The sequence below is a fragment of the Gavia stellata genome, chromosome 6 (genome assembly GCF_030936135.1).
Source record: "Gavia stellata isolate bGavSte3 chromosome 6, bGavSte3.hap2, whole genome shotgun sequence".
Classification (NCBI taxonomy): domain Eukaryota; kingdom Metazoa; phylum Chordata; class Aves; order Gaviiformes; family Gaviidae; genus Gavia; species Gavia stellata.
In genome coordinates, this window is record NC_082599.1 from 49,757,930 (window position 1) to 49,770,159 (window position 12,230).

The following is a 12,230-nucleotide window of genomic DNA, read 5'->3' on the forward strand; positions in this document are numbered from 1 at the left end:
CTCCTGTAAAGGATACAGGCAGGAGATTAACAGTATGAGTTCATCTCTGTATCCCCTGCCCTGTTGTCTGATAGAACAGTAACGTTCTTGCCGTCCTTAGTGTTCAGGATGATGCTTATGACAATGCAATTTCTGGATTAGAAAGACAAAAAAGAGGTAATTGATGGTCTATAGAAAAGTATGTGTTCCTTCCCCATTCCCCCCCTCCCCTGACAGATGTTAATTCCACTAGCTTGCAGGTCTGCATCAGTCCTGCAATAATGAGTTTATCTCTTATGAAAATAGGTGTCTTTGTCGGGGAGCAGCAAGAGCAGGGCTGCCTTACAGCCCTGCCGGCAGCTGAGTGTGACCACAGGATGGGAAGGGCAGGATCCTTGTTGACAGAGCCCAGTTGCTTTGTTCCTGAGCAGGGCAAAGGTGCTGGCAGTGACGGTTAAAACCGACTCTCCAGTGATCATCAGACAAGTGCCAGGTACTGAGCGGGTCTGTGGTTGATCCAGGAAGCCCAGGCAGTGAGTCAGTATCAGCAGGGGACAGAGCTGGGCACAGACCTACCCTACAACACTGCACAGGGGAGGAGAGAGGGCTTGGGTTTAAATGGGGCTCCTGGGTCACTGGGCAGAGGGTGCTGGGTAGAGTCCCTGATGAGCCTGGTCAGGGCAGTAGAGGCCTATGGGCACACTCAGGGCCTTGACAGTCTCCACTATTTACTGTGGAGTGAGTCTTAGCAACACTTGCAAGAGTTATGGCACTGGTTAAAGATGGAGCTCCATTGCCTAGCACGTGAGCAGCCTTCCTTAGTGCTTGCTCTTCCAAAATAGGTTTAGAGAGCTCTTTCTTATCTTGGGGCGGGGGCTGTGGTGGGGGGGCTGTGGTGGTCTTTTCTTTTTGTCCTGGCATGGAAATGGGAATGCAGATGGATGCACTAAGTATTTACGGAAAACATACCAGGGGTTGCTCTGTTTCTTAATAATTATTTAGCAAGACATTGTAGTTAATTTTATATGGTAATTAAAATGTATATATTTAAAATGATCCTGCCATCCTGCCTGTTTTGGGTATTCACACACACATACGCAAATTTCTTCATTATAGAATAATACAGGTTGGAAGCTACCTCTGGAGGTCGTCTGTTCTGACTTCTGCTCAAATCAGGTCTTTTAGAGTGCTCATGGCCTTGTTTAGTCAAGCTGTCAATCTTTCCAAAGATGGGAGATTTCCCAGCCTCTTTGCGCCCCTGTTCCCATGTTTGACCATCCTTATAGTGAAAAAGTTTTTACGTTGAATTGGAATTTTCCATGTTAAAACTTCTCAGCTCCCTCTTGTCCTAAATTTAAATCTCCAATTTAAATTGCAACATTTTTGCAGTTGTTGATGGCTGTTGGTATGCATTTTTAAAACTGTGCGCAAACTTGATATACTCGTGAACATAAGGGACTGATGTCGCTGAATGCAGGTCAAGATAGTGTCGAAAGGTTCCCTAAAAGTTCTTGCAGCCAACTTTACCAGTACACCTTAGGTGTGAACTGTGACACCGTTTGCTATTGCAATCCTGGATTTCTTTTTCTTGAGAAAAGTCTGTCAGCAGCAAAGGCGAAAAATACAGTGGTACTGAACTGTGGTCAAAGACCAAGTTAAGGAGATAATGTAAAGCTTGCAAGCTAAAAATAATCTGTCAAGTAGAACATCAGAAATAAAAATTCCTGTATGTACTAATCCTTTCTCCATATCTAGGTTGTAACTACCCTGTCTTGGTCAATGCTTACCTGCTCTCTATTTCCCCCCACCCCCACCTTATTCTCCAGTAGATGAGTACCTGCTCCTAGAGGTTGGGCTTTTTGTCCCTAAGAGCATGCCCTTGTATTTTCTGCTAGTAAATACGCTATTTGGGGATCATTTGTGCTAGTCATATCTTCTAAACCGATTAGTGTCTAGCTGTTTTCTACAGGCAGAAAAATCTTGCTGATACCAAAAGAAACTGACATCTTTGCTAGCTTGTATGTCTAGTACTCAATTTAAAGTAACTAACAGAGATTGTTCTCTTTCTCTTACCAGATGTGTGCAATAGTACCAATCTTCCTGAAGTTGAAATCATCAGTCTACTGGAAGAGCAGCTGCCTCATTATAAGCTAAGAGCAGACACAATCTATGGTTATGACCACGACGACTGGCTTCATACACCTCTCATTTCCCCTGATGCGAATATTGACTTAACAACTGAGCAAATAGAAGAGACCTTGAAATACTTCCGTAAGTCAAAAATTCAGAAATTGTACTGAGGAACAAACAAAATAGTGCTGTTTTTGTTACCTTCTCTGAAGTACCTGTGCAATTCTGTTACCACTGTGGAAAGCAAGAGAACCGTTTGTGATTTATTGCTTTGGTCTTCAAGTTTGTGGTAGATAGAAAACAAAGGAAACATTTAATCAAAAACAGCAGTTGTATTTGTAATTTGTGCATCTACCTCTCCATGTTATCAAATATTGGTGAAACTGAAATACTTCTTTTTGCTTGTGATCTCTCTGGCAAGAGACTGAAATTTCTGTACATGCCCAATGTAGAAAGCTTAGACCTGTTTCGATATTTGCTTTTTTGAACATGTTTTCAGACACATTGCACTGTGTGCCAGCATCACAGCATGACATGAAATAATTTTTCTGCAGCTTAAGCTTCTAGGAAAGATTTGTGAAGGACCAAACTCTGAGCATTTGGTTGAGATGGTTTGACCCTTCATTCTTTTTGTTCATATTCATGCAAAAGGTACCTTTTGTGCCTGGAGGGAAAGAGTGTAGTGTTGCGACCTTCTTGGTTTTTCATTCTTTTGTTTGAGCCTGTAGATGCTTTTATCATGGTGAATGGATTCATGTCTCTCTGGGTTCTTCTACTGTGGGTATTGACTTAGCTGTGCAAGTAGAGAAGACTTCTGTGATACATCCTCTAGTTGCTGATTTATTGAGTAATGTATGATTAAATTATCATCCTCCCCCCCCCCCCCCCCCCCCAGTTTCACATGAAGGAGCAATTTTGTTGCACTTGTGCATGTGTTGAGCGTTAAAACAGTCTGCAGAGTATCAAACCAATAGGTTATATGCTAAAGCTATAGTAGTTAGACTTGCATAGTAGTGGATTTACATAGATTATAGTAGTAGATAGATTTAGGTAGACTCACTGAGGCACTGTGGAGCTCAGAAGGGATGAGTTACAGGGCTCAACACAAACCTTTATAAAAATGGCTTCATTGCAATTTGAAACACCTGGAGAATTCACTGTAAGGAGCAAAGTTGGTAATGAAAAGCCTTAAGAATATGGAGAACTGAGTTTCTGACTGTAATGCTTCAATAGAAGGCATTAAGTATTTTAGTAGATAGCTTGCATATGCTCTCCACCTCCCCCCAGTCAGACAAAAACAGTGAGAAGGGGGAGAGGCAAGCTGAAGTTCATCTATGGAATCAGTTGTACTACAACTCGTCGGTTTGTATCAGTCCATTAGTGTTGTTATAATGATGGCAGAAGTTGGCTTAGAGAAATGTTTTGAAGCGTCATTTTTTCTAAGTCTTTAGTAACAGGATTAGTCCTGTCTCGTGAATAAGATTGTTACATGGGTGGACTGTTGCAATAACCATGGGAAAGATGTTTTGCTAGTGGGGCAAGGAAGGCAAAAACCCATGTGGAAGCATCCTAACTCTCCCAACTGAGATGCTGGTGGGGCATGTCACTTAATAGTGCTGGAGGACAGGGATGGAGAGCAAAATAAACTCCCCATGATCCAGGAGGAAGCAGTTAACGATCTGCTATGCCACCTGGACACTCATAAGTCTATGGGGCCTGATGGCATCCACCCAAGGGTACTGAGGGAGCTGGCGGAGGAGCTTGCCAAGCCGCTCTCCATCATTTATCAACAGTCCTGGTCAACAGGGGAGGTCCCGGACGACTGGAGGCTTGCCAACGTGACGCCCATCTACAAGAAGGGCCGGAAGGAGGATCCGGGGAGCTACAGGCCTGTCAGCCTGACCTCGGTGCCAGGGAAGATTATGGAGAGGTTCATCTTGAGGGTGCTCACAGGGCATGTGCAGGACAACCAAGGGATCAGGCCCAGCCAGCACGGGTTCATGAAAGGCAGGTCCTGCTTGACCAACCTGATCTCCTTCTATGACCAGGTGACCCGCCTGGTGGGTGAGGGAAAGGCTGTGGATGTTGTCTGCCTGGACTTCAGTAAAGCCTTTGACACTGTCTCCCACAGTATTCTCCTGGAGAACCTGGCGGCTTATGGCTTAGGCAGGTGTACCCTGCGCTGGGTGAAAAACTGGCTGGACGACCAAGCCCAGAGAGTTGTGGTGAATGGAGTGAAATCCAGTTGGTAGCCAGTCACAAGCAGTGTCTGCCAGAGCTCAGTTTTGGGGCCGGTCTTGTTTAATATCTTTATCGATGATCTGGATGAGGGGATTGAGTGCTCCCTCAGCAAGTTTGCAGAGGACACCAGGTTGGGCAGGAGTGTTGATCTGCTTGAGGGTAGGAAGGCTCTTTAGAGGGATCTGGACAGGCTGGATGGATGGGCCAAGGCCAATTGCATGAGGTTCAACAAGGCCAAGTGCCGGGTCCTGCACTTGGGTCACAACAACCCCATGCAACGCTACAGGCTTGGGGACGAGTGGCTGGAAAGCTGCCCCGCAGAAAAGGACCTGGGGGTGCTGGTCAACAGCTGGCTGAATATGAGCCAGCAGTGTGCCCAGGTGGCCAAGAAGGCCAACGGCATCCTGGCCTGTATCAGAAATAGTGTGGCCAGCAGGAGTAGGGAGGTGATCGTGCCCCCGTACTCGGCGCTGGTGAGGCCGCACCTCGAATACTGTGTTCGGTTTTGGGCCCCTCACTACAAGAAGGACATTGAGGTGCGGGAGCGTGTCCAGAGAAGGGCGACGAAGCTGGTGAGGGGTCTGGAGCACAAGTCTGATGAGGAACAGCTGAGGGAACTGGGGTTGTTCAGTCTGCAGAAGAGGAGGCTGAGGGGAGACCTTATCGCTCTCTACAATTACCTGAAAGGGGGTTGCAGAGAGGTGGGTGTTGGTCTCTTCTCCCAAGTGACTAGCGACAGGACAAGAGGGAATAGCCTCAAGTTGCACCAGGGGAGGTTCAGGCTGGATATTAGGAAAAAGTTCTTTACTGAGAGGGTGGTCAAGCACTGGAATAAGCTGCCCAGGGAAGTGGTGGAGTCACCCTCCCTGGAGGTGTTCAAGGAATGTGTGGACATGGCATTGTGGGACATGGTTTAATGGGCATGGTGGTGTTTGTTGGTTGGTGGTTGGACTTGATGATCTTAAAGGTCTTTTCCAACCGTAGTGATTCTGTGATTCTGTAATTTTATCCAGCTTTTAGCTTACAAGCATAATGATGGGAACTTTACCATGTTGCTGTGACTGAAGATTTCATCCAATCAACTGGCTTGAATGAAAAAAATTTATGGGTGTAATTCCTGCCACATATGTTTTCCGCTTTCATTGGGAAATAAATGCTTAAAGAAGAGGAACTGAGCAAGGATAACTTTCCTAAAGTTTATTCTTTACTGCTTATATACAGACACTTGTGTATAGCTAGTAGTTTAAGAAGTTTAAGCAAATTTGGATTGAGCCTTAAACTGATACCCTGAAAACAGGTCTCTGACTTTACCCTTGTTTGGTTATCATGAAGAAGTCATATAATGCATCCCTACATGAGTGCAAGGTCGTAAAACTTCGGCATGTTTGGAAATCATGGAATTGATTAGAAACATTGGTTTATGGAAAAATTAACTATCAAAATAAATATTATTTTGAGTTGGCAGAATAGTCCTGTGAATTGTACCATCATCACTTTGGAGAGTGTTCTCCAGGGTGTGGCTGCTTGCACAATGATTCACTGTCAGTGCTGCAATAAAGGCACTCCTCTGCCTGTTTAGTTTGTTTTAAAAACCTTGATGAGGGGGTGAGCAAATACTGTAACTTGTCTATTGGAAAGTTTTAGCATAATCTTACAAATTTCCACTGTTTTCAAAACAGTATCCTTGTGGTCTAAGAATTCTATGGATGTAGTTAAATTTAATAAATAATAAAAATTAAATTTCATAATCTGTCAAAGTTTTCCTTAACTGACCGAAGAATTCATCGATTTTGCTACAACAGAAAAGGATTTGCTGCAAAATAATACTTTTTTCAGAATTAAAATGCACTACACATACAGATTGTTGCTTTACCTTCTTCAAGCTTCTTAGAGACATGCAAGGATAATTGAAGTTAATATTAGAACTTGAGCTAGTGCAGAAGATTTTTAGGTGTGAAATTAAGTCTTTTGATTGCTTATGGTTCCTGGTGTGTTGCAGTGTCGATCAGCTTCAAAACCAGGATGTAACAGGGAGGGAGGGATATGTTGTGGCTTTATTCAGGAAATGTTCACAGACTGAGAAATACAGGATAACAAGGGAGATGTTTGTGTATATTTTAATGTATGTAAATATCATGCATTATTAATATATGTAAATACATCTTTTGTAAGGCTTCCTATTGTTTAGGGAGAGAGTTTATCAGGAAGAGCGACGTTTTATAACCTCTGACCACACCAGTTAAAGTGTAACTACTTAGGTTGGAAATACTCTGAATGGCAACACAATAGCAACAGTCTTGCACTGTAACTCATTGTTTTAATGATGTTCAGGTACCTACTGTGAACAACTGGAATTAGGGAAGGAGAACATGTCTGTTTTTCCACTGGTTGTAATTGCATTCCCACCCCCTTATCCAAGGGCAGTGGAGGTTGATTTTGGGGGGGTAGTAATTGAGAGCAGCTTTTTTCCTTCCTTTTGCTGTAGGTTTTGAACACATTTGTGGCCAGTTACCACACTCAGTGACTCTTTAACCTCTGTCTTGATTGTGATCCATATGTCCAGCTCTGTCCCAACTAATTTTGTACGTTTTGAACAAGGTAGATGTCTGAACCTTTGATCCTCAGTACTGGATTACTTAAAAATATCTCAAGGCCCATGGAAGTAGGAAAGTGGGGTGTTCTAAATATATCTCTCTCTCTCTTTAAAAAGAAGTGTGTGTATATATGCATATTTAATAAATATATGATTTAGTGGTGGACTTAGCAGGGTTAGGTTTATGTTTGGACTTGATCTTAAAGGTCTTTTCCAACCTAAATGATTCTATGATTCTGTATACTATATGTGTATCAATGTACAATTGGATTTGTAATTATCCTTTTGAAAGAGCTTTAAAATATAGTGACCAACTTTTAAATCTCTACTGAAAATGAAAATAATTCCTCAAACGCATTTTTGGTTAAGTCTTGAAAGAGCCACATTTTTTAATCAACTTCAGGGCAATCTTAAGCCTAATAAGTAAACTGAGCTCGTTTGTCAAAAAGGTTATGTAAAAAGCTCTAATTGATTTGCAACCCCAAACCAAAATTTTAAGCTGCACTCAGAAGACAGTGCTGTAATTCTCCATGGACTGTCTCTCTCTGAGAATGTACTTCCAGAGAATTTATTTGCTGTTTAAAATGTCATTTGTATATGAGTTATAGTACATGATTTCTGTATTAGCCACATGCACTTACATGTTCATATATACCCATTGCACGTTTTATAGTTTGTTCTCATTATCTACCTAGTATTCTCCTTTTCTATAAAGCAGGCTCGTTAATAGGGAACTTGTGAATATTGCGTACCTATTTGTCTGTGACTTTTAGTTTCTGAATAATACATTTATATTCAATAAGAGAAGCTCTGTGGTTGGTTGGGTAGATTCAGGTCTCTCCAAAGACCATTATCTGTGAAAGAATCTAAATCACTTGTAGTGACAGTATTCTCTAGTTTGAGTTCATCTGTGTTTGCATTTGCTCCCAGGAGAGAATCCATGAGAAATATATGCTGAATTGGTCCTTGAAGTCGTAGGGTAACTGGCAGCTGCATTGCTGTCCTTTAAAGTAGAAGCACTGATAAGATGGAGTTTTCTGAAGAGCTGATGGGTGTTCAGAGTGGTGTATTATCAAGCTTTTAAAGTATACAGATGCATTTTCATTCAGTTAAAAAGTAGATTAGTAGCTATTAATGCTCACGCGTACTTGTTTTACTGTAACTGAACAGGTACTGTTTCAGGGGGCAGAGAGGGCTGGGTTTCCTTTTTACCACAGGAAGTGTATCACAAGGGAGCACTTGAATTTAGGAAAATAGTCAATAATTTTTGAGTGAAAAGAGTAATTATCTTCTGGATTGCAAAATGAAAAGAGTGTAAATGCTTTTAATAGGGCCACTGTTTTAACGGACATCTCCATTTTGGTTCCTGTGGTGGTGTTGGGTTGTTTTTTTTTTTTGTTTGTTTGCTTCTTTAGATCTCCTTGGATTTGTACATACAGCTTTAATAAAGCATAATGACATTTTAGACCCTACTGTAAAGGCACGGAGTACAACTGTTCTCAAAAGTAACTTGATGTTCACAAAATGCCATGTGTTCTTCTATCCTATTATTTCTCCTTAAAATATGAAAACAAACATTGAACATGTACTAGAAATTAAGCACAAGTGGAGATGGAGGGAGAGCTTCAATGCAAAGACAGAGTAGGGAAGCTGTGGTCTAGGAAGGTTTTCAGTAACATGAAGTATCTTCTGAAGCTTGACTATAATGAGAAACTATAAATTAAACTATTTTGACTACTGAGTTCCAGACTAGCAAGACTTGTCATATAAAAGTCTATACAGGGCAAGTATTTATGCTACACTCATTTCTTGGATGCCCAAGTGCTGTATGCCAGTGATGTGCACTTTAATACTGACTCTCTTTTGGTTCTCCAGTCTACTGAACTTGTTCTGCTTAATCTTCTAACTGTGTGGTTACAACTGAGTCAAGATGTGACCTATTAAAATCAAAAAGTAATGAGATTTTTGAGGGTGTGGATGTGTGTGTGCATATGGTGATTTCAGTAATTACTGAAAACCTAGGTTCTCTGTTGAGCACATCTCTGTTCCCTGTCTGTCAGTAAACCCATTTACAAACTACTTTTTCTTAGTATTTAGATGTTATGTTTTAGCTTACTAGTACTGTTCTTGTAGGCTTGTATAAATGTTGAGTAAGTTGTATTACAAGATAAGTCAAGGATAATAATGCTACAGATTTATAAAATGAGCTAAAATCACTTTTCCAATGCCACCTTCAGATTTCTTAAAATTCATTCTGATACTTGGATAATATTTTAAGCTTTACAATTGCACGATGTTTATTGCTGAAAATACTTTGTTTCTTTCTTGGTATTTTGCAGTAACAAGGACTGTTCTTCTGTCATTATTAGTAGAATCTTGGGTATCTCTGTACTCTTTTCACTGTGGAAGGCAAAGTTTATTTAAGTAGAAATGTCTCTTAAATGCTGCAGCCTTCTCATGCTGAGGCTAGTAATGTTCTGCCATTTCCAGCAAGGGTTTATACTGCCTAAACTCCTTTTAATAGAATTGAGGATGTGCATCATAAGATAGCACAACAGGAGTGGTGGTCTTGTCTTGTGTAAATTGAGTCAATTTTTCTGTAGTGGGGAAGAAAACCAAGGGAATGTTTGGATCCTTTATCTTAAATCTACCTCCAGAACCTACATCAAAACTTCTAGGCAAAATACTGTTTGCAGTTGGCTCTTTCATTCCTATGGGATTCCTTTTATACAACTCACTGGTTTTGACTGGAATTCAGATGACTTGAAAACAAGAGTTATGCCTGGAATTTTAAAATTGAGCTTTTGACTTGGAGAAATGTCTTTGCAGTTTGTGGACTACATACTGAGATTGATGCTGGTTTATAACCTGCTGGTGGAAATGTGATGAGTTCCCCTCTGTGTTGATCCATACAGGGTAAGAGTCAACAATGGCCCTTAGCTATACTACCGTGGCTGTTAGAGCAGATTTTTCTGCCTTCCTGTGGCTTTTTGTTTTTGAGATCCTCAGTCCAATCCCCAACCTCAAAGGCTGTCAGTCACAGAGTCTGCTGGGCAGCGTCACTCAAGAATACGGACACAAGGCTACTTTGTTCTCCTTTTGAATTAATTTTTGAAGATATTGGCAGAAAGATGAATATTTAAATATCCAAGTATTTTAATTTATTAGCACCTTTTGGGGGGACTTAAGCTATAATCAGGGTAGGTGATGTAAAGAATTAGTTCTTAAAATTTATTGGCAATTGGGAAATGGAGTCTTCACACTTGGATGAAGATACCTTTTGGGAGGAACTGAGTAGTGTATTAGGGCTGTAGCTGTTCTTTTTACATTTTGAAACTCCAAAGCACATCTTCGTCATTACTTTCTTCATATGGAAGACTGAGCCAGTCCCTACCAAATTAACAAAATAGAACAGATCTGACCCTAAAGCATAATCAAATAAATCCAATGTCATCTCACCAGTCTTGTTAAACTCTTGAGGCAGAGTGCCTTTTAAGCCAATCTAAAATGTGCTGCGCGAATGTATGATACAGTAAAGTGATGTTCCATCTTTCTGCCCCAGATTAGGGAATGGCAAGCACCCTTTTAGCTGGTGGCTAGGGAGAGATCTATGTAAGAGCCAGGCCTAGAGCACAGCTCTCTGAGTGCAGCTACCAGAGACAGCAAACAGACACGACACTTTGTGCAAGAGTCTGGGTTTTGCCTTGGGAGCTTATGGGGACAGGGCACGGGATTGTCTGGGGACTTCTGGGAACACTCTGAGAAACTTGAGGGTGTCTGCTGCTGCCAGGTAAGGGCAAGGTAAGGGGAGCCACAGGGCTGTGGGCCTGAGGAAGCTCTAGTGGCTTCTGAGAAGCTGTCAGCTGCTGCCTGCTTGGAGCTTTCATGGCAGCTGCTGCTGGTAAGGGATGGTCAAGCACCTTTTTAGCTGGTGCTTGGGAGAGCCCTATGTAACAGCCAGTTCTGGAGCCCAGCTTCCAGAGACAGCCAACAGATGCAGTAGTTTGTGCAGAAGGGTTCAAAGAAGGGGTCCTCATATGAATTCAGAACAGCCTAAACCTTCAGATATGGTGGTGATGATGTGCCACAGGGTGCATTCCCCAGGTTTTGGAGCACCTGTCCCTGCCAGGGCAGAGACTTTAACCCAGACAGATTTTCAGATGGTGGATGCAACCCTTCAAGTCCCAGGCTGCCAGGAGTGCCTAGGGCCTCTCCCTGATGTAGGGAGAGATGGCCTTCTTTTATGCGGGAGGTGTGCTGCTGTTCAAGAGCTGTCACCAAGTGGAGAAGTTAAGAGAGGAAGTTAGCAGGCTGCGCAGCATCAGGGAGGATGAGAGACATAAATAGGATCTGGGAGGAGTGGCTGAGACACGAGAAGATTGTGCTACCATTCAAAGGGACCTTGACAGGCTGGAGAGATGAGTCAAGAAGAGCCTTGTGCAGTTCAACAGAGTGAAGTGCAAAGTCCTGCATCTGGGGAGGAACAACCCCATGCAGCAGTACATGCTGGGGTCTGACTGGCTGGAAGGCAGCCTTGCAGAAAAGGACCTGGGGGTTCCTGGTGGACGCAAGTTGAATATGAGCAAGCAATGTGCCCCTGCTACAAAGAAGGCTAATGGTATCCTGGGCGGAGAAGTGTTGCCAGCAGGTTGAGGGAGGTGATCCTTCCCCTCTACTTGGCACTGGTGAGGCCACACCTGGATTGCTGTGGCCAGTTCTGGGCTCCCTGATTCTATATTCCTTCAATGTAATAGAACTTCCATTCCTTTCCTCTCCCAGGAAGCTGCAATCATGACTGTCAGTGCGTTTTTTCCTTCCTTGTTAGAAAAATAGGTCATAACCATGCTACTGTAATATTTTTGTCTATCCCATTAAGCATGATGTTAAGCTCAACTTTCATTTTACAAATGTTTTTGCTGTCTCCAGGAAAAACACAATCACAAAAAAACAGAGATTGTATTTACGTTATTTCCAGGTGGTGAACAATTTACAAAATCTGACTCTTTAAAGCTTTACTCTTCTTCATTTCTTTATGCTGGCTAGGGATGGATTATCTTAAATGTCCAGCTCTTGCTATCATGGTCTCATTTACAGTATTTAGGTGTGCCCAGAGATACCTTAATTAAACTATGCAGCTGGTTTTGCAGGTAGGTTGCTGAAGTCCACATCAATTTTGATTTTATACAAATGCAAATATAGTGTTCTCCAGTAATAATTTGGGGAAGGGAAGAAATCCTTTCATGTGGAAAATAGGTTTTTGTCCTTAAGTAATTTAATTTTATCTGTC

General features: G+C 42.1%; 1 protein-coding gene across 1 annotated transcript in view; it reads left to right on the plus strand.

The window, feature by feature from the left end:
- TRAK1 (trafficking kinesin protein 1) overlaps positions 1 to 12,230 on the plus strand; it is a 114,999-nt gene that overhangs the window by 38,954 nt on the left and 63,815 nt on the right. Inside the window, exon 3 of the mRNA XM_059818819.1 lies at positions 2,056 to 2,250. Within this exon, the coding sequence (XP_059674802.1) occupies positions 2,056 to 2,250 (195 nt within the window). The remainder of the gene's footprint in view (positions 1 to 2,055; positions 2,251 to 12,230) is intronic.